Source organism: Cucurbita pepo, chromosome 6, assembly GCF_057944985.1.
Source record: "Cucurbita pepo subsp. pepo isolate OVF chromosome 6, ASM5794498v1, whole genome shotgun sequence".
Classification (NCBI taxonomy): domain Eukaryota; kingdom Viridiplantae; phylum Streptophyta; class Magnoliopsida; order Cucurbitales; family Cucurbitaceae; genus Cucurbita; species Cucurbita pepo.
In genome coordinates this window covers 14,462,211-14,489,007 of record NC_141803.1, presented here as the reverse complement: position 1 = coordinate 14,489,007, position 26,797 = coordinate 14,462,211, and the positions used below count along the sequence as shown (strand labels likewise).

Genomic DNA, 26,797 nt, shown 5'->3' with positions numbered 1-26,797 from the left:
ACAATTTGCATATACGAGCCTATGACATGTACGACCACAGACACATGTCATCATACAACACACAATTATAACCAACGACTATAGTGCCACTTACTTGGTTCGCCTTAGCCAACATTCTCTCTAGCTCGATTACGTTTGCTCCCGTTCCTCGAAAATGCTCCAAATTATCGCCGGTTGTCGTTTCCTATGGGAATGTCTGTTCCGTTTCGTTAGTAACTTAATAATTCTAAATTGAGAATTTTTGTACGACCCTAAATTTTTCCTATTTAATCTAAGGTCATTATTATACTTCTAACCTTACATTTAATGTGAAATTACTTTAATGGACACTTTATAGTTTCGACATTAATTCATACCTCCTATATTGCCTCCGAATAAACAAATATAAGGGAAAGAAAAGAAAAACAATGTTGAATTAAACACCCTATGCTAACCTAGAGTTTATTAATGCAATTACAATTCAACCTGTACTAACCTATACTAATAATGCAAATAAAATTCAACCTATACTAACCTATACTATGAATGCAACTACAACTCAACCTATATTAACCTAAACTATTAAATTGGAAAGCAATTTATCCTATGCATGTGCCACGGGCACAAGATTTTCGATGCTTCCGTCGGTCTCACATGGGTGCCTTGCCTTTATCTGAAAATATAGTAGTACGAGGCTTGAGTATTTTAAGAATACTCAGGAAACGACTCCCTATCGGGGTTATGCAACAAGAACATGCAAATGCAATGACGGGACCTATCATATCAGTCTATTTTCCTACGACACTATCCTAACGGGTAGCTTGGATGTGTACCATATACTCTACACACAGCTCATACGTGCGAGTATGGGTTCACCAGTTAGTTTCCACACCGGTGGGCCCCTTTTCTTGTCGGGCGACCCTGCTCTAGTAGCTTTTTATGCCGGACGCCCATTAGAATTAGTAACCGTCACGGCAGCATTATGTAAAACATAACGATACTTCACCTGCCTAGTGGTGTATGCATCCGTACCCTCGTGATGGAATAGGGGTATATCCCCAATGCATGAATATACATAATGCATGAGGTCCCAATATTTTTCCATTTTCAACATTATTAAATATAACCCCGCTATCCATTTCATTCATATCATATTACTTCTCATTTCTCAGTCCTCCTATCATGCATAATTCTAATGGAGTTATATTTTATGCTATAGATTGTGATTTCATGTCATACATATCATGTTGTTTACATACAATTTAAGGAACATAACATCACAATTCATGCTTTCATTATAACATATTATGACATGCGATTCATACAAAAAACATCTCAACGATCACATAAACATTCTAATCACAACACATCACGTCACATTATATCGCACATCAATCATTTCAAAAACAACATACACTCACATTACATACTTTTACGTATTAAATCGTAACAGTCTAATATACAATTTATGACACGTGCGAATCCACTGGCACATGCCAACAAATAGCATACAATTGCATAACCTACGACGGTAGAGCAACTTACTTGGTAGGCCTTAGCCAACGTACTCCCTAAAAAATATATATGTAAGCTCCTAGCTCCTTGTATGCATCCTACGCTTTCGTCGGTGGTTGGTTCTTATTGGATCGTTCGACACCTATGCTAGTATTTCACAACATAATTAAATTCCAACTTGAAATTTGTGAAATACGACCTTGAAATAACCTATTTTAACTTAAACGGGGTCGAAATCAAGTCAGAAGGGTCGAAACGGTACCAAATAGGTCGAAAATAGGTTTCCTGAGCCAAATACATCGAGGAGCTGTCGCGAGCCACCACAGCCAAAGGGGACTTTCCGCCAAACGCTGACACGTGGTGCAACTAGAAGCGGTCGCGTGTGCAGGTTGAAGTCGGGTCGAGGCACAGGTCGGGCTTCGGTCACGGGTTCTAGGCTGAGTTCTATTGTTGGGCTTCGGGGGATTTTATCTGGGCCGAGGGTTATTTCGTTGGGCCGAGTGGGTTTGGGCTTTGGATGGGTTGGACCCTCAGGTTGGCTTTTTAGATTTCGGTTTGTGGGTCGTTTGCAGGTTCTCGGGTCAATTCTTGGTTGTGGTTTTGAGTCGTGACTGATGGATTAGGCCGAGGTGCGGATTGGGTTTTTTGGGTTTGGCCGAGGCGACTAGGTCGCGGGTATTGGACTCGACTAGGTTGGTTTCTGGTTTGGGTCGGGATTCGTCTTCTTCGCCCAATTACCATAAAAAGTTTCGACGAATTTTCTCTCTTCGATAACGTCGTTTTCAACTTCCTCATTTGTCTTTCATTTCCGAGTCTCCTCTTCCTCTTCTTCCCGTTTATGGCATTTGTTTGGCTCGTATAGGCCGAAAGCTTCCATATCTAGGGAGATCCGAAAACCCGAGGTTCTAACTTCCTCCTTCGATGGTGTACAACGTGTATGAAGTGTCGAAATCTATCCCTAGTGTGTGTACATGTCTCCGAATGATTTTTGTAGCGTAAATCGGAGGTTTCAACGTCGGTTTCATATAAGTTCACTTCACTGGAGTGTCGTCGGTTTCATTGTCTATCTCGTTGTCTCACCATTTTTTTTTTATTATTTTAGGTGGTTCTGAGGTGGCTAAAGTCTAGGGTTTGGTGTTGTAGTGATCAAGAAGTTGGGCGGGGTCGTGTGAGAACAAAAACTCCGACGTTCCCTGGAATTTTTGTGTCTCACCGGCGACCACAGACGCCTCTGACTTTTTTTTTTTTTTTTGTCTGATCTGCTACAATTTTACCCTTATACGGACCTTACTTGCCTTAAACAAGGTCAAATTCAACTTCGACACGGACAAAACAATAAAAATGGCCGATTTTTCTTTATCGAGTCAAGAGGGGCCAATTCTAAGCCGTGAAGTAGAGTCGAGCAGACTGAGTCAAAGGGGTGTCACGCTGCAAGTGTGCCATATGGCACAATCAGGGTCGATGCATGTGCAGGCGACTTTGAGTCGAGGCGCGGGTTGTGGACTTCAGCCGTTTGGTTGGGTCGACTGTGTGATTGGGCTGATCTGGGTTCTAGGCCAATAGTTTGGGCCTCGAGAACTTGGGTGGCAATCGGGCTGCAGGCGCGGTACTGGACTTGATGCGGGTCTTGGTTTGGTTCTGTGTTGTAGGCTGGTGTGGTTTGTGCCGTGAGCATTTAGACTGCGGGTTGGTGGTTTGGGCTGAAGCGAGTACTGGATTAACGGATCCTTGTTCGACCCGAAGTCCAAGGACTTTGTCTTCCTTACCCGGTTCGAACGATAATCTTCGATGGCTTTCTCTCTCTTTCTAAAACTGTCTCTGACGTCGGTGTCTTGCCATTTTCCTTCAATCCTTCGTCGATTATCCTTCCTCTTCACCTAAAATGCATAGATCTATGAGAATCCAAAACCATCTAAAACCCACTTTTAACACTTTTAAGGCGTGGAAACTCACCTTTGTCGCATTGTTAATACTCCCTCCCACCCTCCCTCCCGTTTTTCTCCGTCTCCACGTTCAGAGCATGGCCGAGGGGTGGGAGGTCACTTTAAGGTGTTGGAACGATAGCAAGTATAATTCAGATTACCTTATTGATCAAATATCTCAAAGAAAGAACACTTACTTGAGATTCAAATCACTCCACAAGCAAAGATGGATCATGTCAAGCTTGAATAATTCTACATGCAACCTAAGTTGGTTGGGTTATCGAACTTTATTTAAAATTATTTAAAGATTTTACTTATCCATAGTAAAATCTCATAAAATTCAAATACAAAAACTTTACGAATCATAATACATCACTAACATATACTCTAAACATTAAACATTCTTAATGTTTTTAAAAGTAGGGTAAAGTTAGGTTAAGTTGTAACCATATTTTCAGGCTCGTTGAGTTGATCCAACAAAAAAAAAATATATCAACCTACAAACTAAACCAAATTTTCAATTTTTCAAAAATTCAATCCAAATCAAACGAGAAAAAAGAAAAAGTCAAATCCAACCTAACCAAAGCACTAAGAGAATTTCACTTCCAAGGATAATTATCAGACGAGTATACACAACTTCATGCAATCATGGATATTTTATAGTTCAATAAAAGCCACCAAAGGGAAGATATCTAGTTGAGTGCATTTCTTATTTTTTTTATATTTTGGGGGAGATGGAAAAGACATGAATCATTCGTAGATTACATATAGAGTACTCGAAATTATTAAGATTATGGATTTTTAGTTCATATGTTACCAATCTATGCCCAAATCTCTGGAGAAGAAGAGCTTTTCAACATACTGAATCACAGGAGCAGAAGCGGCCACATAATCTTGCATGAAGATTCTGGCTGAGGCCTCTGAATGAAAAATATGATATCAAAACAAGAGTACTAAGAAATCAGGTCATAAAAATTGCATATCAATTCAATAACTGGATTCAGTGTTTAGAATAATTTAGGCATATATTTGATGTCATGATCAAAATCTTGTTCAATATACACATTCATCGATTGACTAATGCTACTTACCATCTTCATTGAGCTTCCTCAGCAGTTGTGCCTTCGAAGGAAGAGCATACATCCCTGCCCCAACAGCTTTTCTGATTGCCCACCCATGGTGAGGAGCAAATACCTGTGCATATGCTTTGGAAGCTGGATCTCTCAAGGAATTACCTCTGCCATAATCAGGAATCATTGTTCAACATGTTTGCAAACAAAACCACAATGGCTAATAAAGAGAAAGATCATGAGTTTATAAGTAAGGAATATTATCTCCGTCCGTTGGTATGAGGTCTTTTGGGGAAACCACCATTGTAGTGGGTCGGGATGCCTAACATGGTATTGGAGTCATGCCCTTAACTTAGCTCGATCAATAAGAAGTTGTGAGCCTCGAAGGGGTAGACAAAGGTGACTCAAGTGTTGAACAAAGGGTGTACTTTGTTTGAGGGCTCCAGATAAGGAGTCGAGCCTCGATCAAGGGGAGGTTGTTTGAGAGCTCCAGAGAAAGAGGCCTTATGGGAGGCTCTATACTTTGTTCGAAATGAGGATTGTTGAGGATTACTGAGAGAAGTAGTCCCACAATGGCTAATTAAGAGGAAGATCATGGATTTATAAGTAAGGAATACTATCTCCATTGGTACGAGGCATTTTGGGGAAACCCAAAAGCAAAGCCATGAGAGTTTATGCTCAAAGTGGACAATATCATACTATTGTGGAGGGTCGGGACGAATACATCAGGTTTAATTTAACGATGATGATAGGGTAGTGGAAATGTTGCATTAATTGTAAATTGCAATCACTAATCAGGTTTCTAGAGGACATGAATGATGGCTTTACTCTAGCTTCAAATGGAAACAGAATATCTTGAGTCTACTACATCTTTTAGTCAAACTGCCTTAGGACTTGCCCAAATTAGAGCAAGAAAGATTCAATAGAAGCAAACAGTTCATTAAAATATTGAAAGAGAGATGACCAAAGCAAAGGGTAACACATTAAAGCGACTGATATACATACTCTGTGATTAAAATTTGCTCGAAGAGTACTCTAACCATGTCGATCCCGCGCTTCACTCTCAAGAGATTTCTTGAATGGCTACCAGCTTTCCTCACACAGTCAGATTCAATATCTTTCTCCACCAACACTTGTAGAGATGCAATTGACTTAGATGATTCTACGAGATCATTAACCTGTTCACAGTTTAGTCAATGAGTAATCAAACCTCAAACATGGAGAAACAAATTGGTAATGTAAATAGTGTTAGATCAACACGAATCTCCACAATGGTATGATATTGTCCACTTCAAGCATAAGCTCTCATGGGTTTGCTTTAGGGAATGATATTGTCCCCAGTGGAGTCGCCAAAGTCCCACATCGGCTAATTTAGGGAATGATCATGGGTTTATAATCAAGGAATACTCTCTTCATTGGGTTGAGGCCTTTTGGAGAAGCCCAAAGCAAAGTCATGAGAGATTATGCTCGAAGTGGACAATATCATACCATTGTGAAGAGTCGTGTTCATCTAACATAGTATCAGAGTCATGCCCTTAGCCATGTCAATAGAATCCTCAAATAAGAACTCCAAAAGAAAAAGGAGTCAAGCCTCCCACCTCGAAGGCATAGTAAAAAATGACTAAGACTCCAAAAGAAAAAGGAGTTGAGCCTCGATTAAGGGGAGGTGTACTTTGTTCAAGGGGAGGTGTTGGATGAAAGTCCCACGTCGGCTAATTTAGAGAATAATCATGGGTTTATAATCAATGAATACTCTCTCCACAAGGTAGAACTTATGCACAAGGTAGAACTTATGCTCGAAGTTGACAATACTATGGCATGGTGGAGAGTCTGTGTTCATCCCAATAGCATACCAACCATTTGTCTTCCAAGCCAGTTACACTAAAAATAGAATACAGGCGCAATTGAATTATGCTCAATTTGAGCACTCATTAAATACAATACAAGTCAATTTCAAACAAGTTTCGATAATATTGTATTGAAACCACAAAATCAACTGCTAGGGCAACAAATAAAAATTTGTAGATCTCAAAGAAATTTCCAGATTTTCATGCATTCTTTTACATTAATCAATCAAAATGGACGAACAGAAACTGCTAATCATCTATAGGAGCGAAACTACAAAGATTAAAGAGTAAAAGAAGAACCAGGCCTGGAAATTTTAGAATCAAATTTACAGAAATTCATCTTCTACAGTTCCTCTGGATCAAACAGCGGCAAACACTTCGATAATTGAGATAGGAACTAGTAAAAATACCTTGGCAACATAGTCCATTTCCGCGAATTTGAATGCGATGCCCAAGCAGCCAAAAAGAGGCGAAATAAAGGAGCAGGCGCGAGAAAACGGCGCAACCTCGACCGCGGTGGTTTCAGCATTTACAGTGGCGGCAAGGGCTTTGAACGACTCTGAAATGTTTCGCAGCGGCTTCTCGCCGACGTTCAGGTCCGCCATCTAAAGACGAAGGTGCCCGTCTCTCACTCCGGGCAGTTTGCCTGAGTCGGTGCTCCGAATGTTCTTTGCCTGTAGTTGACGCAGCCTGCCGTCTAGAATATAAAATTGTTCGGGGCGGGTCTGATTTTATGGGTTGACATTGCTTCCTGATCCGACCCGAGTCTTGCCACGTGGATAAAGTTTTTTTTTTTTCAACAAACACCATAATTGAACGATAATTTGAAGTTTAATGTCAATTTATAACTCTTATTGTAACTACTCTATAGTCTAAAGTCGCTATTGTAACGACCCTAGAACACTGCCATAGACTTTCAGTCTATATTTCCTTAAGCAGCTACCCTAAATAGATAATTGGATGTGTATTTACTGTCTACACACAGCCAACACGTGCGAGTAGGGACCCACCAGTCGGTTTGCACACCTCCTGAGCCCCTTGGTCGGGCTAGCATTCTCTGGAGCTGTTGTTGTCGGACACCTATTAAGAACAGCGACCGTCGCAATATTATAACAAATATAATAATCATTTTCTTGTCTCATAGCATACGCGTTCGTGCCATCATAAAAAGAGGGGAATCCCTCGATGCATGAACACATAATGATGTATGAGATCCCAACATTTGCATTCATTATCATGTAAAACAACCCCTTTTTGTTTTACTTCATATCATATCATTTTACAACATAGTCTTTAAGGCATGTATCGGGGTTGAATCTCGTATAATTCATATCATACTTGGTCTTATTTCATATCATGCACATAACATGTCTTTCGACGTATCATACCATATCATGTACGTATCATATCATAAAACACGTCACAACATGTATTGTATTGTTAAACGTGTTATACCATAACATATATCGTATCAGCAGTACGTCACATCGTAACACGTGTCAAAACATCAACATAACACATTACTAACATTTCATAGTCATATCATTTCTTTTATAATTCTTTTTATTATTTTGTTTTTATTTCTTTTATATTATTTTGATTATTTTATTATTTTTATATTATTTATTATTTATTTCTTTTATATTATTTTGATTATTTTATTATTTTTATTTTAACCCTTAAAATAGTAGACACAAAATGGTATGGATAAAAAATTAGTTTCAATCGGTTTGAAGATTTTGTTATAAAATCGTGGATAAATAAAACTTTTTTTAAAAAAATAATTTTTTTTAACAGCCCGAATCCAACTAGAAAATTTCGGGTTGGGTTGGGTTACCAATCTAACCAACCCAAACTTTTGGATTGGGTAAAAAAAATTTCTCAACCCGACCCAACCCGGACCATGTATACCCCTATATATATCCATTCGACTATAATAGAACATCTCTAATTATGAACTCTTGTAGGTGAGACGTATTGATTTGCATGAGCCATTATAACTTTTGTACATTTGTACAGATTAAGTAAGCTTACAATTTTAGAGACTTCACCAATTAGGGAGCTAGGAACATAATTTCAAGAAATATTAGGATTTGAACGATAGGGTTAGACCCTCTTTGGCCCAAGAGATACTTAGTTCATCGTTAGATCATTAAAAAAAAAAAAACGTTAAAGGATTAATGGTATTTCAGGTATAAAATATAAGTCCGAGAGTGAGATGAATTTTTAATTCAACTATAATTACGAACTAACTCACCGTGCATAAGAGTTCCACTATAAATCTATAGTAGAATGACCCATGGTTAATAACTGAAAATTGATTAATTAAATAATTTAATTAATTAATTTATGCTAGCTTGTAATAATAAAAAAAAATTTGAAACATTCTCACGCATCTCGCTCAAAAGTCTCTCTCGAGCTCTTTAATTTCTTGAGGATTTTCTTTCGAGAGACAATCACATACCTTAGCATTTCAAACCCTAGTTAAGAAGACTTTGTAAAAGAATAGAATATCTACTGACGTTTTGTGGTCCAAATTCATTTTTAATATAATGTGACGAGTTCATAAGAATAGTTTCCAAATATGTCACTATATAGTTAAGATTATATGAATAATTTCGACAATACTTCAAACTTATTAATACAACTTGGTAGCCTAACTTTGATGTAATATTGTCGTCTTTGGGCTTTCACTTTCGGGCTTTCGCTCAAGGCTTTAAAACGTATATGCTACGGAAAGGTTTTCACACCTTGAGATACCTTCCGGGCTCAGCGTCCTTGTTGGCACTCGTTCCTTTCTCCAATCGATGTGGGACCACCACCAAATCCACCCCCTTCGGGGCCCAACGTCCTTACTGTCACACTGCCTCGTGTCTACCCCCCTTCGAGGAACAACCTCCTGGCTGACACATCGACCGACGCCTGGCTCTGATACCATTTGTAACGCCCTAGGCCCACCATAGTAGATATTGTCCTCTTTGTGATTTTCCTTCCTGGCTTCTCTTCAAGGCTTTAAAACGCGTCTGCTAAGGAAAAGTTTCCACACCCTTATAAAGGGTGTTTTATTCTCCTCCCCAACCAATGTGAGATACCTTCAGGTTTCAGTGTCGTCACTAACACTCATTCTTTTCTCCATTTGATGTGGGACCACCACCAAATCCACCCCCCTTCGAGGCCCAACGTTCTTACTGGCACACTGCCTCGTGTCTACCCCCTTCAGGGAACAGCCTCCTCGCTAGCACGTCGCCCGACACCTGGCTCTAATACCATTTGTAACGGTCGAGGCCACCGGTAGCAATATATTGTCCTCTTTGGGTTTCACTTTCCAGCTTCCCCTCAAGGCTTTAAAACGCATCTACTAGGGAAAGGTTTCCACACCCTTATAAAGGGGTATTTCATTCTCCTCCCCAACTAACGTGAGATACCTTTAGGGCTCAGCGTCTTCGCTGACACTCATTCATTTCTCCAATCGATGTGGGACCACCACCAAATTTTCCCTCCCTTCGAGGCCCAACGTCCTTACTGGCACATCGCCTCATGTCTACCCTCCTTCGGGAAACAGCCTCCTCGCTGGCACATCGCCCCGCGTCTGACTCTAATACCATTAGTAACGGCCCAGGCCCACCGGTAGCCGATATTGTCCTCTTTAGGCTTTCCCTTTCCGGCTTTAAAACGCGTCTGCTACGGAAAAGTTTTCATACCCTTATAAAGAGTGTTTCGTTCTCCTCCCCAACAGATGTGGGATACCACAGTACTTTAATTTAAAAAAATTTATGATTGAACCCCTAAAAATGAAATTGAAGATAATAATTTTCAATTTTTCGAATCTGGTATATCACATTGCTTGTTTTATCCCAATGGTTTCTCGGAGATAGTCTATGAAGTATGTATTGTGATATATAACTACTCGATTAAGACTACTTATTGAATATATTTATACTCATTTACTACTCTTATTTTTAAAGATTGGGCAGGAATCGATAGGTCGATAATAGATCCAAAGTTAGGAGTCAATTTTCATGTATATTATTTCCTTCGTGATTAACAATGACAATATGAAGAAATAACGGTCCAAGTCCACCACTAACAGATATTGTGCTATTTGGGCTTTCTCTTTCGGACTTCCACTCAAGGTTTTTAAAACGCGTCTGATAGGGAGAGGTCTCAACTCCCTTATAAAATTGTTTCGTTCTCCTCCCTAACCGATGTGAGATCTCACAGTCCACCCCCTTCAGGGCCCAACGTCCTCACTGACACTCGTTCCCTTCTCCCATCTATGTGGGATCCCCCAATCCACCTCCTTCAGGCCCAACGTCCTTACTGACACACCGCCTTACGTCCATCCCCTTCGAGGCTCAATTTCTTCGTTGGCACATCGCCCAATTTCTAGCTCTGATACCATTTTTCTCCGATCTATGTGGGAACCCCCAATCCACCTCCTTCAGGCCAGTGTCCTTGTTGATACACCGCCTTACGTCCAGCCCCTTCGAGGCTCAGTCTCTTCGCTGACATATCGCCTGGTGTCTAGTTCTGATACCATTTGTAACAGTCCAAGTCTAAATAGGACAATATCAACTAACAGTGGACTTGAACGGTTACAAATTAGAAAAAAAAGAAGCTAAAAGCAAAATCGTTACCAAACAAAGTTTATTTATTAATTCTTTATAGAATTTAATATGAATTTCCAACATTGATCCAATGTAATTGGTATAGGTTCATTGTTAACCACGACAGCTCGATGAAACCAATACCAATTTGCATGTCATCGCTCTCATTATTGGCATATCAAAGCGTTAATAAGAGGGTGTGGTTAGATAAGGCTAAACATTTTGACAAGTGGAACCTAATACTCATTATAGCTAGCGATTGACTTAGGGCCCTTTTGCCATAAATGTGAAGGTCTTTTGGTCACTTTTCTAGTTTGGAAACCCTCCACAAACCAAAATACGTACCCTTCAGCGTTTTCGTTTTGTAATAGCCTAAGCTTACCGTTAGTAGAAAGTGTCCTCGGTAGGCTTTTCCTTTCAGACTTCCTTCAAGGTTTTTAAAACGAGCCCTACCCGAATAGTTATATACTATAAGCCGTTGTTGTTGCCTTTTTGCTTGTACACATAACACCAATTTCAATCTTGCTCTCAAACTCTCTTTCGAAATCTCTCTATCCTCGTTTCCTAAAACTTTCTTCTTGAACTTGGGTCAGAGGCTCGAGTATACGTTGCTTGGTCGTAGGGCACGCAAAAACGAATTGGCTTAACTCACCCTCATAAAAGTTATTTGGGAGAGATTTTCTCTGCCCCGTTTTCTAAAACTTTCTTCTTAAACCGGGGTCAGAAGCTCGAGCATACGTTGTCTGGCCATAGGCAACGCAAGAACGAATTGACTGAGAAGTTTCCACACCCTTATAAAAGGTACACATTTGGTTATTAGTAGCCGTTCTCGCAATGGAAAACCCTCCAAAGCTTCCATTGAAGTTTCAAGTCCTTCTCCGTCTCCACTCGTTCGCCACCTCCATCGGTCGCCGCCCTAACATGACTGTCAACCGTTGCTTAACAAACCTCTTCGACCTCAAATTCTCTCCTTCTTCTAAACCCAACAACGGCGTTTCGACTCGCGACATCGTTTTCGACCGTGCTCGCAATCTCTGGTTTCGTCTCTTTGTTCCGTCTTCGGTTTCTGTTGATGTTAGTCTACCAGTTGTTGTGTACTTTCATGGCGGCGGGTTTGTGTTTTTTTCTGCTAGTTCGATGTCGTACGATGATCTTGGTCGGAGACTTGCACGTGACCTCCGTGTTGTGGTTGTGTCGGTAAATTATCGTCTCTCTCCGGAGCACCGGTATCCACTTCCCTATGAAGATGGATTTGATGGTTTGAAATTTCTCGATGAAATCGGCTTTGATTCTGTCATTTTTCCGGCGAAAGCTGATCTTGGTCGGTGTTTTCTCGCCGGAGATAGTGCCGGTGGCAACTTGGCCCACCACGTCGCCGTCAGAGCAGCTGGATATGACTTCAAGAAGGTTTGTGATGTTGGATGGAGTTTAATTTTTGTGTTTTTAATAGGTCCCATAGTTTAAATGCTTCAATATTTTCTATATAATTTAGTCAAACCTTACAATAAACTTCATTTTTTTTTAGGTATTTCCAATATTTACAGTTCTAGATTCAAAATCTCGGACTATAAGCATATAAGAGTTGGGTTAAATTGGATTGGAGAAATCTTTATAGGTTGACCCGAAATTTCAAGTTGATTAGGTTGGTGACACGAACAACTGGAATAGATTTCACAACTTAACCCAAACCAACCCTCTATCCGTAGGTATTTCTTATATTTATGGTTAGATATTCAAAATCTGGCACTAAAAATATACTTGAGTTGGGTTTGGTTGATTTAGATGGAAGAAATCTTTATGGGTCGACTCGAAATTTCAAGTTGGTTGGATTGGTGACCCGAACAACTGAAATTGTTCATAATCTAACTCAAACCAACCTTCTGTTTTTAAGTATTTCCTATAGTTACAGTTAGAGATTCAAAATCTCACACTAAAAGTATACCTGTGTTGGGTTGAATTAGATTGAAGAAATCTTTATGGGTCGACCCAAAATTTCAAGTTGATTGGGTTGGTGACTCGAACAACTGAAATCGTTCACAACCTAACTCAAACCAACATTCTGTTTTAGGTATTTCCTATAGTTACAGTTAGAGATTCAAAATCTCGTACTAAAAGTATACTTGAGTTGGGTTGAATTAGATTGAAGAAATCTTTATGGGTCGACCTGAAGTTTCAAGTTGATTGGGTTGGTGACCCAAACAACTGAAAATCGTTCACCATCGTCAAACCAACCTTCTGTTTTTAGGTATTTCCTATATTTACAGTTAGAGATTCAAAATCTCGCACTAAAAGTATACATAAGTAGGGTTGAATTAGATTGAAGAAATCTTGATGGGACGACCCGAAATTTCAAGTTCATTGGGTTGGTGACATGAACAACTAAAATCGTTCACAACCTAACTCAAACCAACCTTCTGTTTTAGGTATTTCCTATAGTTACAGTTAGAGATTCAAAATCTCGTACTAAAAGTATACTTGAGTTGGGTTGAATTAGATTGAAGAAATCTTTATGGGTCGACCTGAAGTTTCAAGTTGATTGGGTTGGTGACCCAAACAACTGAAAATCGTTCACAATCGTCAAACCAATCTTCTGTTTTTAGGTATGTCCTATAGTTACAGTTAGAGATTCAAAATCTCGCACTAAAAGTATACCTAAGCTGGGTTGAATTAGATTGAAGAAATCTTTATGGGTCGACCCAAAATTTCAAGTTAATTGGGTTGGTGACCCGAACAACTGAAATCGTTCACAACCGTCAAACCAACCTTTTGTTTTTAAGTATTTGCTATAGTTACCGTTAGAGATTCAAAATATCGCACTAAAAGTATACTTGAGTTGAGTTGAATTAGATTGAAGAAATCTTTATGGGTCGACCCAAAATTTCAAGTTGATTGGGTTGGTGACCCGAACAACTGAAATCGTTCACAACCTAACTCAAACCAACGGTTCTGTTTTTAGGTATTTCCTATCTTTACAGTTAGAGATTCAAAATCTCGCACTAAAAGTATACCTGAGCTGGGTTGAATTAGATTGAAGAAATCTTTATAGGTCGACCCGAAATTTCAAGTTGATTGGGTTGGTGACCCGAACAACTAAAATCGTTCACAACCTAACTCAAACGAACTCTCGGGTTTGAGGTTGTTTGTTATTTTTTTTTTAATTATTTAAAAAAACCATATTTATCCGCAATACATATACATTAATAACTAAAATCTTATAAATCTCAAATATTAAACATTCATAAGTTACGTGACCAACAATGTTTCAAATGTCAAATATTTTTAACCTTTATAATAATTTTAAAACTAGGGTAGAGTTGAGTTGGATTGTAACCCTATTTTTCAGGTTTGTCGGGTTGATCAAACCAAAAAAATTTCAACACACAAACCGACCCAAATTTTCGATTTTCAAAAATAACCTAACCTAAATCGAAAAAAATCTAACCCAACTCCATTTTTATGATTTGGGTTCGATAGTTTGAGTTGATCAAGTAATTCGGGTCACATGAACATCTCTAGTCTGCACGCTCACTGATAGAACTCAAAATGTATATTTTATTTGATACAATGACGACGATGATATTATACTAGGTGAACATCAAAGGCTTAATAGCAATACAACCATTTTTTGGTGGAGAGGAGAGAACAAATTCAGAGGTCCAATTCAGCAAATCCCCAATGTTAAGCTTGGAACAAGCTGATTGGTACTGGAAAGCATTTTTGCCAGATGGGTCCAATAGAAACCACCCAGCTGCACACGTGTTCGGCCCCGGTGCCGGAGACCTTCCCGACGAGAAGTTTCCGACGACGCTGCTAATCGTGGGAGGACGAGACCAGTTACGAGATTGGGGGATGAAGTACTACGAGTGGCTTAAAGAGAGTGATAAAGAAGTGGATTTGGTTGAATATCCAAATGCCATCCATGGATTTTATGCTGTTCCTCAGCTCAAGGATTGTTCTTTGCTCATTAGAGATGTAAATGATTTCATCCAGAAATGTTTGTTAGTATAAATTGTGTTCGTGTTTAAGCATGAATTGACGAAAATATTGGCTTTGATTTGATTTCGAAGCTATGGTTTGTTCGATATGATAACGTGGAATGTTTGAAACTTCACTCAGATTTCAATTTTATAACATAATCGTTCTTCTTAAGATTAGATTTTCGAGGGTTTCTGAAGCATGGATCGTGACTTGAAAACACGGTAAAAATCTTTGCAAAATAAAAACAAGACATTTGAAATGGGAGTACATATGTATATTTAAATTATATAAAAGTAGAGTTTATACGAACACAGTTTAGACCCAGAATAAAAAGCGGACTCAAAAAATTTAAAATGAAGAAATATTGGAGATTGAGATGGTTTGTTTATGGTTCTGGCTCCAAAGTTCGTTCTAGCATCTTCATTCCTTTACCGCTCATATGTCCAAGTCTATTATGCCATAGACTTGAATTTGAAGCACTCTCAGCAACAGCAGTTATGTTCATACATCCTGCAGTGGTGTATAAGGTTCGAGATTTTGTGTCACGTGCTACCACCATAGCACCCTTCACAATTTCCACGAACTCTTCCCAAACTTTGTTGCATAACTTGTGCTATACAAGTGACCAATAGAGATTAGATTCTTCTTGAGACTAGGAATATATCTGACATCTTTTAATGTCCACTGATTTCGTGCCAGAGTTTTTATGCAGATATCCCATTTTCCTTCAATCTTCAAATCTTTGTTGTTGGCAAAATACACTTTCTCGAAACTTCCACAGCTCTTTATTTGGAGAGGAATGAAAAGATGCACCTGAATCCAAAATTCAAGATCCAATCGGACTATCCACGTTGAGGATTAGAGCTTCCCCAATGTCTTTCTGCTGAATGTATAGAATCATCGTCATCCTCTGATTTGTGCTTCTGCTTCCTCTTTGTACAATCTGTCTGAAAGTGACATTTTTCTCCACAACTCCAACACTTTACGTTTGGTTTGTTTGGAGATTTTCCTCGGTTTCTTAATTTTGATCGCCCATTGTTTGGGCCCTTTGATTTACTTCTTCCCCCTCGATCAACACTGAGAGTATTGCCTGATGAATCTCCGATTTCCCGTTAGCGAATACTTTCGCTAAGAACTACATCTTGAATTTCATCGAACTTCAGGTTATCAGATCCTCGTGAACTGCTGATCGCAGCAACAACAGTATCCCACGACTCGGGTAAAGGTGACATCAAAATCAATGCCTTAATTTCATCTTCGAAATTAATATCCACCAAACACAGTTGACTTGTAATCATATTGAATTCGTTTATATGACCAGCAACAGATCCACCTTCAGACATTTGTAAATTAAACAACCTTCGCATCAAATACACCTTGTTCATAGCCGACGGTTTCTCATACATATTTGACAGCGTCTTCAACAAATCTGACATTGTCTTCTCCTTGATAATATTGAACACCGCATTTTTTGACAGTGTCAACCGTATCAACCCTAAGGCTTGACAATCCGGCTTCACCCCAACAGGGGTTCGTGAAGACCTTTTTGGTACAGACAATCTTCAATCTACATCTTCTAAAAACTAAAATCGGATTCATCAAACTTTTCAATTCCAATATTTGAAATTTCCATCTTCACAGATCATGGTAAATCTCGCCTTGCTCTTATACCAGTTGTTAGGATCGCTCAATAACGCACACACTTGATCAAGATGAACACAAAGAACCGGAGAGAGAAAATTCAAGGAGGAATATTGTCTAAAGATTTTATTGATGACTTCAGGTATGTACAACAAGAGAAAATACATGAATTGAAAAAAAAAACATTTTTGGAAACACGGACTAATGTGATATATATAGGGTTTCAATTTACTAAATATAAGTTTAAAAGATTTAAACCTACCAAGTATAATCTAACAAATATATGTGTATCAAAACTTTACCAAATATCTACTATATATCTCTATCATATCTTTACGAAATATCTTTCAAATATATCTCTACCAAATCTAGGCATCAGGCTCCATATCCCAACACTTTGGCCCCAAGTAATTCTCCATATCCCAACACTTTGGCCCCAAGTACTTCATATACATTGTAGATGGTACATCAAGGAAGAGGATAGAAGTGATTGCATACCTTAGCATGTGATGTAGCTCGAGTTATAGACCTTCAAAGTCGATGAAAAATCTATATCCTCGTCGAAGTAAACCCACTGGAATTTCTTATTGGTTAGAACGATTGAGACACTTTCAAGCCACGATTTCTTCACGAAACTTCTTCATATTTCCCTCAAGTTTAAGAAATTATTTTGAGTAGCTCGATCCCGACCCCTTCAAACCAAGACATTTTAGTTCCCTAAAACTAAAGGAATCATCCATTTGAAATGAAAGGGACTATAGAAAGGAAATTGAAACTTACCCCAAATTCTACTCTAAACTGAAATCTCGAATGCATGCGTCTCCCGAGCTTATTAGTCTTCATGATCATTATAAGAATTACTCTTTGATAGTGTAGAAAAATGAATGGGATAGGTTGGACAGGATGAATTGTGTGTAACATCATATTTCAAATTCAAGCTTAATTGGAGAAAGGGACTACGACCACTTTCAACCTTAGACTTGTTCACAAAATTTATGGGCAACTTTTTTCGGAATGTGTAGGGATTGATTCGAGGAAAAATCGTAGATTGTAGCTCACTAATAATGTTTGATTAATCCACCACACAGGTGTGGTGTGAAAGTTATCTTATTTATAATCAAATAAATTACAATGATATGGAAATAGTAATAAATGGAAATAACAATAAATGGAAAGATACCTACGATAACAAGGCAAATATTAGATATTTATAATAAAATATCAAATATGATATATATGGTAAACTATAATTTATTACTAAATATCCTTAACACTCACGAATTTGGAGAAACTTAGTGGCAAGAGACCCAAAAATTAATCTCCCATTACTCGTGATTTAAGAGCTCTCAAAGCTTGATTCTTGTCCCAAATCGTTCAATCAAGTCTCCTATTTATAATGGTGGTTGTCACCATGTTGGATGTGACCCATCCACCTATCGACTTCCAAATTAAATTCCGACCATTGGATCTAAAGTCTCTCGTGTCTATTGATGGTGGTTTAAATTTGGGATGGCGTTGATGGTTGGATCTCCATTAATATGAGATATAAGTTAATGAGTCTATCTCTAAAAAATTCGGAGAAAATGAGTGGCATTTTTGTAAATATTATGAAAGTTAGAGGCATTTTGGTAATGGTCCATTTCCGAATATTGTAATTTTTTTTTTTTCGTGAAAGATTCAAAAAATTTCTTAAAATTTCTTACTCCTACTTGGTCCTTATTTGACCCTTTTTTTCCTTAAAATTTCCTTTTTTCAATTACTTCATGTATAATTGATCTCAACTCCCTCTATTATTCTTTGTTTAAATAAGATTCTCTGCCTCGTACAGAGATGGGCTTTCGTGAATCCCTAACTTCGTGGGTTAAATAGACATCTCTAGTTATGAATGTTAGATTGAATGGCACGATGACCTATATGGGTCACGACCTCATGTATTTATAGATGCGTATAGTGAAGATTACATTCCAAATCTATGATTTGATAACAAACCATAAAATCATAGATTTGGTAACAAACCCTTCAAATCATAGATTTGGTAACAACTAGTAAATCTTAGATTATTTTAGTATATACAGTTATGATCTATTTTAGGTTTAACACCCCCCTCAATCTGGACGATGTACTACTAAGTTCAGATTGCGCCTAAAATAGCTAAAAGAAGGAGCTGGCAGTGGCTTTGTCATGATATCGGCGAGCTGATCCTTGGAAGATATGAGTCGAACATCAAGCTGACGAGTCGATACTCGTTCACGAACGAAGTGATAATCAACCTCAACATGCTTCGTCCGTCGATGAAAGATTGGATTGGCGGATAGGTAGGTGGCACCAATGTTGTCACACCATAGGCTAGGCGCTCGCGCTTGCGAGATCTCGAGCTCACGCAAGAGGACTTGGATCCAAATTAATTCGGCAGTGGCATCAGCAACCGCCTTATATTCGGCTTCCGTACTAGAACGAGAAACTGTCGATTGTTTCCTCGAACTCCAAGAGATAAGATTACCACCAAAGAAGATCACATAGCCTCCAGTGCTTCGACGATCATCAGGATTCCCAGCCCAATCAGCATCTGAAAAGGCACTCAACAAATCAGTGCTGGACTTTGTAAGACACAAACCCATATCAATAGTGTCATGTAGATAACGGAGAATTCGTTTGACTGCCGCCCAATGTATAGAAGTCGGAGAGGACATGAACTGACACACTCTGTTGACACAGAAGGATACATCAGGACGTGTCAGAGACAAATATTGGAGAGCACCAACGACACTTCGATAGCGAGTAGTATCCTCAGGTGAGAGCTTTTCACCACCATTCAATAACAACTTCTCACTGGGAAGCATAGGTGTGGGCACACCTTTGGAGGTGAGCATATTGGTTTTGGCTAATAAATCTCGAATGTATTTATGTTGTGTCAGAATAAGTCCACTGGAAGTATGGCGGACCTCAATCCCAAGAAAATAACTCAAAATACCAAGATCCTTGACGGCAAAATCATCCTGAAGCTGTGTAAGAAGTTTCTCAGTAGCCGTAGAAGATAAGCTGATGATAATAATGTCATCAACGTAGATGAGGATATACATTTGAATGCCCGTTTTGTTAAAAATGAAAAGAGAGACATCAGCCTTTGAAGGTGTAAAATCCAGCTGTAATAGTTTGGAGCTAAGGCGAGAAAACCAGGCACGCGGAGCTTGTTTAAGGCCATAAAGCGACTTATCCAGCTTGCAGAGATAACCAGGGTGTTGAGAATCCACAAATCCAGGGGGCTGCTTCATATAAACATCTTCATTAAGAAAGCCATGAAGAAAAGCATTTTGAATATCAATCTGCCGAATAGCCCAACCACGAGAAATAGCAAGAGATAATAAGAGCCGAATGGTAGTGGGCTTAACAACTGGACTAAAGGTATCATCATAATCAACGCCATACTGCTGTTTAAAACCTTTAACAACCAGGCGTGCTTTGTAGCGATCAATAGAGCCATCTAGCTTTTGCTTGAGTTTGAAAACCCATTTGCAATCAATAACGTTAAGACCAGCACGAGGAGGAACTAAGTGCCATGTCTTATTTTTTTGAAGTGCCTGAAATTCATCATTCATTGTCTGACGCTAGAGGGGATGCTCCATAGCAGTAATATGTGAAGTATGTTTAGAGGCAGAAGACCGAGCTACAAGATATGTTACTGTTCCATCTGTACACACCTTGGGTTTCTTGATATTGTGCTTCAATCGAGTACCATACGGATGAGTAGTAGGTGCAGGATCCACATTTGAGGGGACGGTCGTATCAGCCGTTGCGAGGGGAGCAACCGATGCTACAGCAGTTGGTTGACCAGCGGCCGAGGATTCGATCGGGCATTGCGCAATATCATCTGCTGGCGGAGGAGCCGAGGCCTCAATCATTGGCGGAACAACCAACGCCGATTCGCATGGCAGCGACGCAGAGGATTGTTGCGGCAATTCCGAAGCTGATGTAGACACCAAATTTTCTGCATCCAAAGAGTTAGTAGGCCCAGACATATGCATGTGATCATTCTCCAAATTAGTACTGCTATTACCCAAATGCAAGGTGCACAAATCAGGGGCATTATGCGTCGACTGCATGATTGGGGAAGAATTAGGTGGGGCTCTCTTGAATGGAAAAACATTTTCATCAAATATGACATCTCTAGACATATAGACACGACCAGAATCGGTGTCAAGACACTTATACCCTTTATGTGAAGAACTGTAGCCTAGAAAGACACATTTCTTTGATCGAAAAGAGAGCTTTTGTTTGTTATAAGGACGAAGATGAGGCCAACAAGCACACCCAAAATTTTTTAATAAGGAGTAATTTGGTGGGGTATGAAAAAGAAGCTCTAAGGGGCATTTTTTTATAGATGACACGAGTAGGAAGATGATTGATGAGATATGTGGCTGTAAGAAACGCGTCGTCCCAAAATTTAATAGGTACATGAGCATGAGCTAGAAGGGTAGGCCAGTTTCAACAATATGACGATGCTTGCGTTCAGCAGACCCATTTTGTTGATGTGTGTGAGGGCACGAAACACGATGACCAATTCCAAGGGAACGAAAAAATGTGTTATGAATTTTCTGATATTCCCCACCCCAATCAGATTGGACCCACTTGATTTTAGTATCTAGGAGGCGCTCAACATGAGCTTGGAATTGCAAAAATATACGAGGAGCTTCTGTACGATCATGCATCAAATAGATCCACGAAAATTTACTGAAATCATCAATAAAACTAATATAATATTTAAAACCCCCAACAGATGGAGGTGCAGGGCCCCAAACATCCGAAAAAATAAGTTCCAAAGGTGACGAAGACCTATGGGAAGAACTAGTATATGGTAATTGATGACTCTTTGCTAACTGACACACATTACAAACTGACAAAGATGACTCACTAGCACACGAAATATTATTTAGACGCAAAATGGATTTTATTACTTGAGATGAAGGATGTCCAAGACGTGCATGCCATTGGGCGTGAGTAGTAGATCTGCTCACCAAGGCGTGCTTGAGATTATCGACATCGGATGGCTTAATAGGATAAAGACCAGATTCACACCTCCCATTTAGGAGACTTTTCCTCGACTGTCGACCCTTTATAGAAAAATGCCAAGGATGGAATTCAAAAAATACGTCATTATCACGAGAAAATTTATGAACAGAAAGAAGATGTTTGAAAATTTCAGGCACATGCAAAATATTACGCAACGCAAGAGGACGAGTAGCAGTATTAATTAAAGAATGACCAGTATGCAAAACACGCAAACCTGCTCCATTGCCGACTTGAACTTGTTCACCTCCATGATAACGTTCACGCACAGCGAGACGATCCAACTGGTGATATGGTCCGTAGCGCCTGTGTCGCTTTGGGTCAATCTTGTAAGAGGAAGTAGCCGCCAGTGCCGTAGGAGGAGCAGAAGAAGGTTCATCTTGATAGGACTCATCCATCCTATGCCAGCAGCGGATAGCAGTATGCCCCACTTTGCCGCAGATCTGGCAGGAAGGACGAGCAGAAGGGCCACGACGATCACCAGCAGGACGAGAGGGTGCATAACCTTGAGAACGACCACGACCACGATCCCTACGCCCACGATTCTTCTGCTGACCACCACGACTAGCATAATTGGCAGAAGATCCAAGATTTAACTGAAGTTCAGCACGACCAGTATAATTGGCCGAAGATCCCGGATTTAACTGAAGTTCAGCCTGGTGTTGTAGTTGGTGAGCTTCATACGTCATTAGATGTGCAAACACATCATCAAGGGTGAGGGCTTCACTCTTGGTAGTCATTGAGGTGACGAAGGGATCATAGTCAGGGCCAAGATCAGCGAGAAGATACGCGATCACATCATCATCCTGCAAGGCAGAGCCGGCGGCGGCCAGCTCGGTGGCTAGCCCTTTGATCTTGCAAAAATAATTTGCAGCAGATTGATCTCGTTTCTTGGACGTGGCGAGCTCAACACGAATCTGAGTAGTGCGAGCACGAGTTGACGATGAAAACATCCGCTGCAGGGTATCCCACGCCTCCTTGGACGTAGTAGCGCCAACCACATCATGAAGAATCTCCTCAGACATGGAGGAGAGAAGGCCGCTAAAGACTTGTTGATCCTGATCATACCACTGATTATAGGCCGAATTAGAGACCAGCTCAGCACCAGCAGCAGTTGAGGAAGGGATCAGCTTGGCAGGTGCAACATTGGTGCCATCGAGGTAGCCCATAAGCTTCGTACTCCGTAGGTAGGGGAGGAGCTGGGCACGCCATATGATGAAGTTGTTTTTGGTTAGACGAATTGTGACAACATGGTGTAGAGGGATTGGGCCAAAAGTCGCCATGGTAGTTGAGACGGTGTTGGAGATGGTGGATGGAGAGGAGGAAGAAGACATGGCGAGGAGTTTAAAAAATAAACTTTGGCTCTGATACCATGTTAGATTGAATGGCACGATGACCTATATGGGTCACGACCTCATGTATTTATAGATGCGTATAATGTAGATTACATTCCAAATCTATGATTTGATAATAAACCATAAAATCATAGATTTGGTAACAAACCCTTTAAATCATAGATTTGGTAACAACTAGTAAATCTTAGATTATTTTAGTATATACAGTTATTTAGGTTTAACAATGAACTCCTATCTGTGAGAGCTTGTCCTTTGATGATTTGCATGAACGAGAATGACTTTGGTATCCAATTCAATAGGAGTCTACCATTTTGGAAACTTGACCAAATAAGGAGCTAAGAACGTAATTTTAAGAGATGAAATTCACTCATTCCCATATAGAAGTAAGTAGATGAGTAGAAAACATTCTCAAATACTTATAAATAGAACGCCTCACTCAAAATTCTCAAAAAATTTCGAACCGTATTTAGAAAGATTTTACGAAAGAATAAAATATTTAATGAACGTTTGTAGCCCATATTCATTATTAATATGATGTGACATGTTAGCAAGATTAGTTTTAAAAATGTCATTATATAGTAGGGGATGGGAAGCCCAAGTCTCTATCATAGACCACATTAAAAAAGAAAATAGGCTAAAAATAATTCATTGGTTCCTTTAATGACAAATAGGCTTACGTTTAGGGTGGCTGCCCGCATTGTGCTTTTATTTCGAATTAAAAATTTCCCCACCTAATCTATTCTCATTTTGAATTGGATTTGTTGGCTGCTATGGGGCCTTTCTTTGGGGTGGTAGAGTCGGGATGATTGTCAACATATTCTATAGCAAAAAAAAATGATCGGGTCTCTCGAACAATGTGATATCTCACACTGGATAAATCTTGCCTTCCACCTTTAGTTGCTGCTGGCAGCTCTTAGCTACACAATCATTGACTTTAGGGGTTATCGATGTCCTTGAGTCCAATGAGGATAAAGAGGATGGCCCGGCTTGTTTAGCATTTTATAGGAGTGGATAACAACGGGAAAAAGAATGAAGTATTAGCGTGAGAGATCAAACAAGAAAATGACACTAAACAAAACAAAAACTGAAAGGCATAGTGTAGTTAAGGGGGACTCATCCTGAGTATTTATTATTATACCCAACGCAAGCATCATTAAGGTCATAATATCTTTCTCCGGCAAAAGTCGAATAACAGAAGTATGAAAAAAAGGGGGACCCATGTGAAGCAGACCAGCAACTAGGTACAAAGCTATCAACAAGCGGTTGGGCAATTATTCACCATTGGATCTCATCCATTCTCGGGGTGTGTTTGTGGAGGGCCGAGGAGGGGGGACTGTTAGGAATCGCGACTCTCAACCATGGTATGATATTGTCCGCTTTGAACATTCATGGCTTTGTTTTGGGCTTTCCCCAAAGGCCTCATACTAATAAAGATGTAGTCCTTTACTTATAAACCCATGATCATTCTCTAAATTAGCCCATGTGGGACTCACTCCCAACAATCCTCAACAATCCTCCCCTCGAACAAAGCGCACTACTATGGAGTCCTCGAACAACCTCCTCTTAATTGAGGCTTGCTCCTTTCTCTGGAGCCCTCGAACAAAGTACACCCTTTGTTCGACACTTTTGTCACTTTTGAATACAGCTTCGAGGCTCGCAATTCTTTGTTTGATATTTGAGGATTCTATTTTCATGGCTAAATTTAGGACATGGCTTTGATACCATGGTTGGAATCACGACTCTTCACAATGGTATGATATTGTCCACTTTGAGATAAGCTCTCATGACTTTGTTTTGGGCTTCCCCAAAATACCTCGTACCAATGAAGATGTATTCCTTTAGGCAGTGGTTAACATATTTATAGGTCGTGGTTAACATAAGATAAAAATAAAATACTAATAGAAACCAGAATATCATGGCAAGAATTTAGCATAAGATCATATCTACGATACCAGTGATCTGATATTCAAGAACTAAAACATAAAAATAGCAACTACATCTTTTTCAACACGGGTGAACCTTGCATGCTCCTAAACCAGATTGAACAAGGTAAGTAAAGCGGCTTGATGAGAAGAAATAGGACTTTGTATATCATTTTATTTTATCTTATTGATTTTCTTATGAGACAATTGTTTAATGTGGGCATGTGGAGGTCCATGATTCCTAACATGATATGAGAGTCATGCTCTTAATTTAGTCATGTCAATAGAATTCTCAAATGTCAAACAAAAAAAATCGAACCTCGAAGGTATAGTCAAAAGTGACTAAAGTGTTAGAACAATGGGTGTACTTTGTTCAAGGTTTCTAGAGAAGAAGTCAAGCCTCGATCAAGGGGGAGCTGTTCGAGGGCACCATAGACCTCAAGGGAGGTTCTGTGATATACTTTGTTCGAGGAGAGAATTGTTGTAAAGAGTCCCACATCGGCTAATTATGGAGATGATCATGGGTTTATACGTAAATAATATGGTTTCTACCGACATTGAAGTGTGTCTAAATCATTTAAGTTTATTTTTTAGAATCGCTCTTATTCAAATATGGTTCCGATTCGTTCCTAGGTCACAATTTTAGTCTAATATAGATTTAAAATAAGTGAGTGTCTCATTTGGCTATTTTTTAAAAGAAAAAGTTATTTGTTTACTTTTCAAAGTTGTACATGGGAGACTTACGTTCATCTTAAAAAATAGTAAACGTGGTTTGAGTATATACAAATACTCAGTAAGTAGCCACACTATTAGGGTCGACAAATGTAATCACATGCTTTCATGGTTCATGGTGAGACCTAACTTGTTTCTTGGACTCTACTTTTTTTTTCCTTGTATGGTTGAGTGCACAATACTTCCCTACATGTGGTTCCCGCACATGTACATGAACTCATTTGGCGGGCTCGTGTGCGTACCCCTAGGCTTGATTACGGGCTAGCGCATGCTCACATTGCAAAAACCCACCAATAGAAAGATATGAGCATGTATCATATAATGGTGTATGTGTCCGATACAAAATATACTGGAGAAGTGTACTGTGTTTGTGACATACAACATGCATGAGATTTTGTAATTTCAAATCATGATACATCTTTACGATGCACTTTATACTTTCATTTTTTTCTTGTCATAACTCTCATATGAGACATGTATACGTGTAAATGGCTCATCGACGTCTCACTAGGCACAACATGAATATGATATTGGTCAAAACGGTTAGGTTATGGAGTCTGCTCTCTTATTTATAGATTGATCAATGGCTATATCTGGTAAAGCTATATATGGTAAATAGCTATATATAGTAGATGGTTAAATCTGGTAAAGCTATATATAGTAAACGAAAATGTAATTTTCTATTCTCTGTCTTCTCTATACATACTTGAAGTCATCAATACAAATTCTTTTAGCCAGAGTTCTCCTTGCATTTTCTCTGTCCTGTTCTTTATGTTCATCTAGATCGAGTGTGTGCGTTGTTGTGCAATCCTAAAAATAACGCATATGAAATACATGCATCATATAACATTTAAAACATACCATAATCATAAAATATCATAACATCAGGAAATGACACGTAGATGAGTCACAGGTACATGTCACTCATACAATCAAGTCATCCAATCAAGCCCAAAGAAATTCTAATAGTAAATCCACTTATTTGGTTGGTCTAAACCGAAATCATTAAATATTCTCAATGCTAGCCTCATTCCGCTCCTCCAAGTCCAACTCCACCTATAGAGTCCCATGACATCATATTTAGATCTTCGTCTATTTGTGAGGGCTCATAATTTGCCACATGTGTTGGGTTGGTCAAATTCTTATTAGGCATTGTCACAATGCT

At 39.2% G+C, this 26,797-nt stretch overlaps 2 protein-coding genes and 1 non-coding gene across 3 annotated transcripts; 1 reads left to right on the top strand and 2 right to left on the bottom strand.

The window, feature by feature from the left end:
* Positions 1-4,045: 4,045 nt before the first annotated feature.
* On the bottom strand, positions 4,046-7,023 carry ACD11 (Glycolipid transfer protein (GLTP) family protein). The gene is made up of 4 exons (XM_023680834.2): positions 6,744-7,023; positions 5,492-5,664; positions 4,508-4,653; positions 4,046-4,336 (listed from the first exon to the last, which is right to left on the bottom strand). Exons 1-4 carry the CDS (start codon positions 6,936-6,938, stop codon positions 4,230-4,232), a joined length of 621 nt encoding a protein of 206 aa, XP_023536602.2. The 5' UTR covers positions 6,939-7,023; the 3' UTR covers positions 4,046-4,229.
* Positions 7,024-11,686: 4,663 nt separating this feature from the next.
* On the top strand, positions 11,687-15,051 carry LOC111796756 (putative carboxylesterase 18). Its single transcript, XM_023679509.2, has 2 exons — positions 11,687-12,347; positions 14,529-15,051. Exons 1-2 carry the CDS (start codon positions 11,775-11,777, stop codon positions 14,946-14,948), a joined length of 993 nt encoding a protein of 330 aa, XP_023535277.2. The 5' UTR covers positions 11,687-11,774; the 3' UTR covers positions 14,949-15,051.
* A 7,247-nt stretch (positions 15,052-22,298) lies between these two features.
* LOC147792417 (small nucleolar RNA Z247) lies at positions 22,299-22,438 on the bottom strand. The gene has a single exon (XR_015421560.1). It is a non-coding gene; the product is annotated as a small nucleolar RNA Z247 (small nucleolar RNA).
* Positions 22,439-26,797: the final 4,359 nt, after the last annotated feature.

What these genes read in the sequence shown, in the direction of transcription:
- ACD11 (XM_023680834.2), bottom strand. Translation starts at nt 6,938, where the DNA reads ATGGCGGACCTGAACGTCGGCGAGAAGCCGCTGCGAAACATTTCAGAG. An exon ending in GAGCAAATTTTAATCACAGA is followed by an intron (nt 4,654 to 5,491) that starts GTATGTATATCA and finishes TGATTATGGCAG; the next exon opens with AGGTAATTCCTTGAGAGATC. An exon ending in GAGGAAGCTCAATGAAGATG is followed by an intron (nt 4,337 to 4,507) that starts GTAAGTAGCATT and finishes TTTTTCATTCAG; the next exon opens with AGGCCTCAGCCAGAATCTTC.
- LOC111796756 (XM_023679509.2), top strand. Translation starts at nt 11,775, where the DNA reads ATGGAAAACCCTCCAAAGCTTCCATTGAAGTTTCAAGTCCTTCTCCGT. An exon ending in CTGGATATGACTTCAAGAAG is followed by an intron (nt 12,348 to 14,528) that starts GTTTGTGATGTT and finishes ATATTATACTAG; the next exon opens with GTGAACATCAAAGGCTTAAT.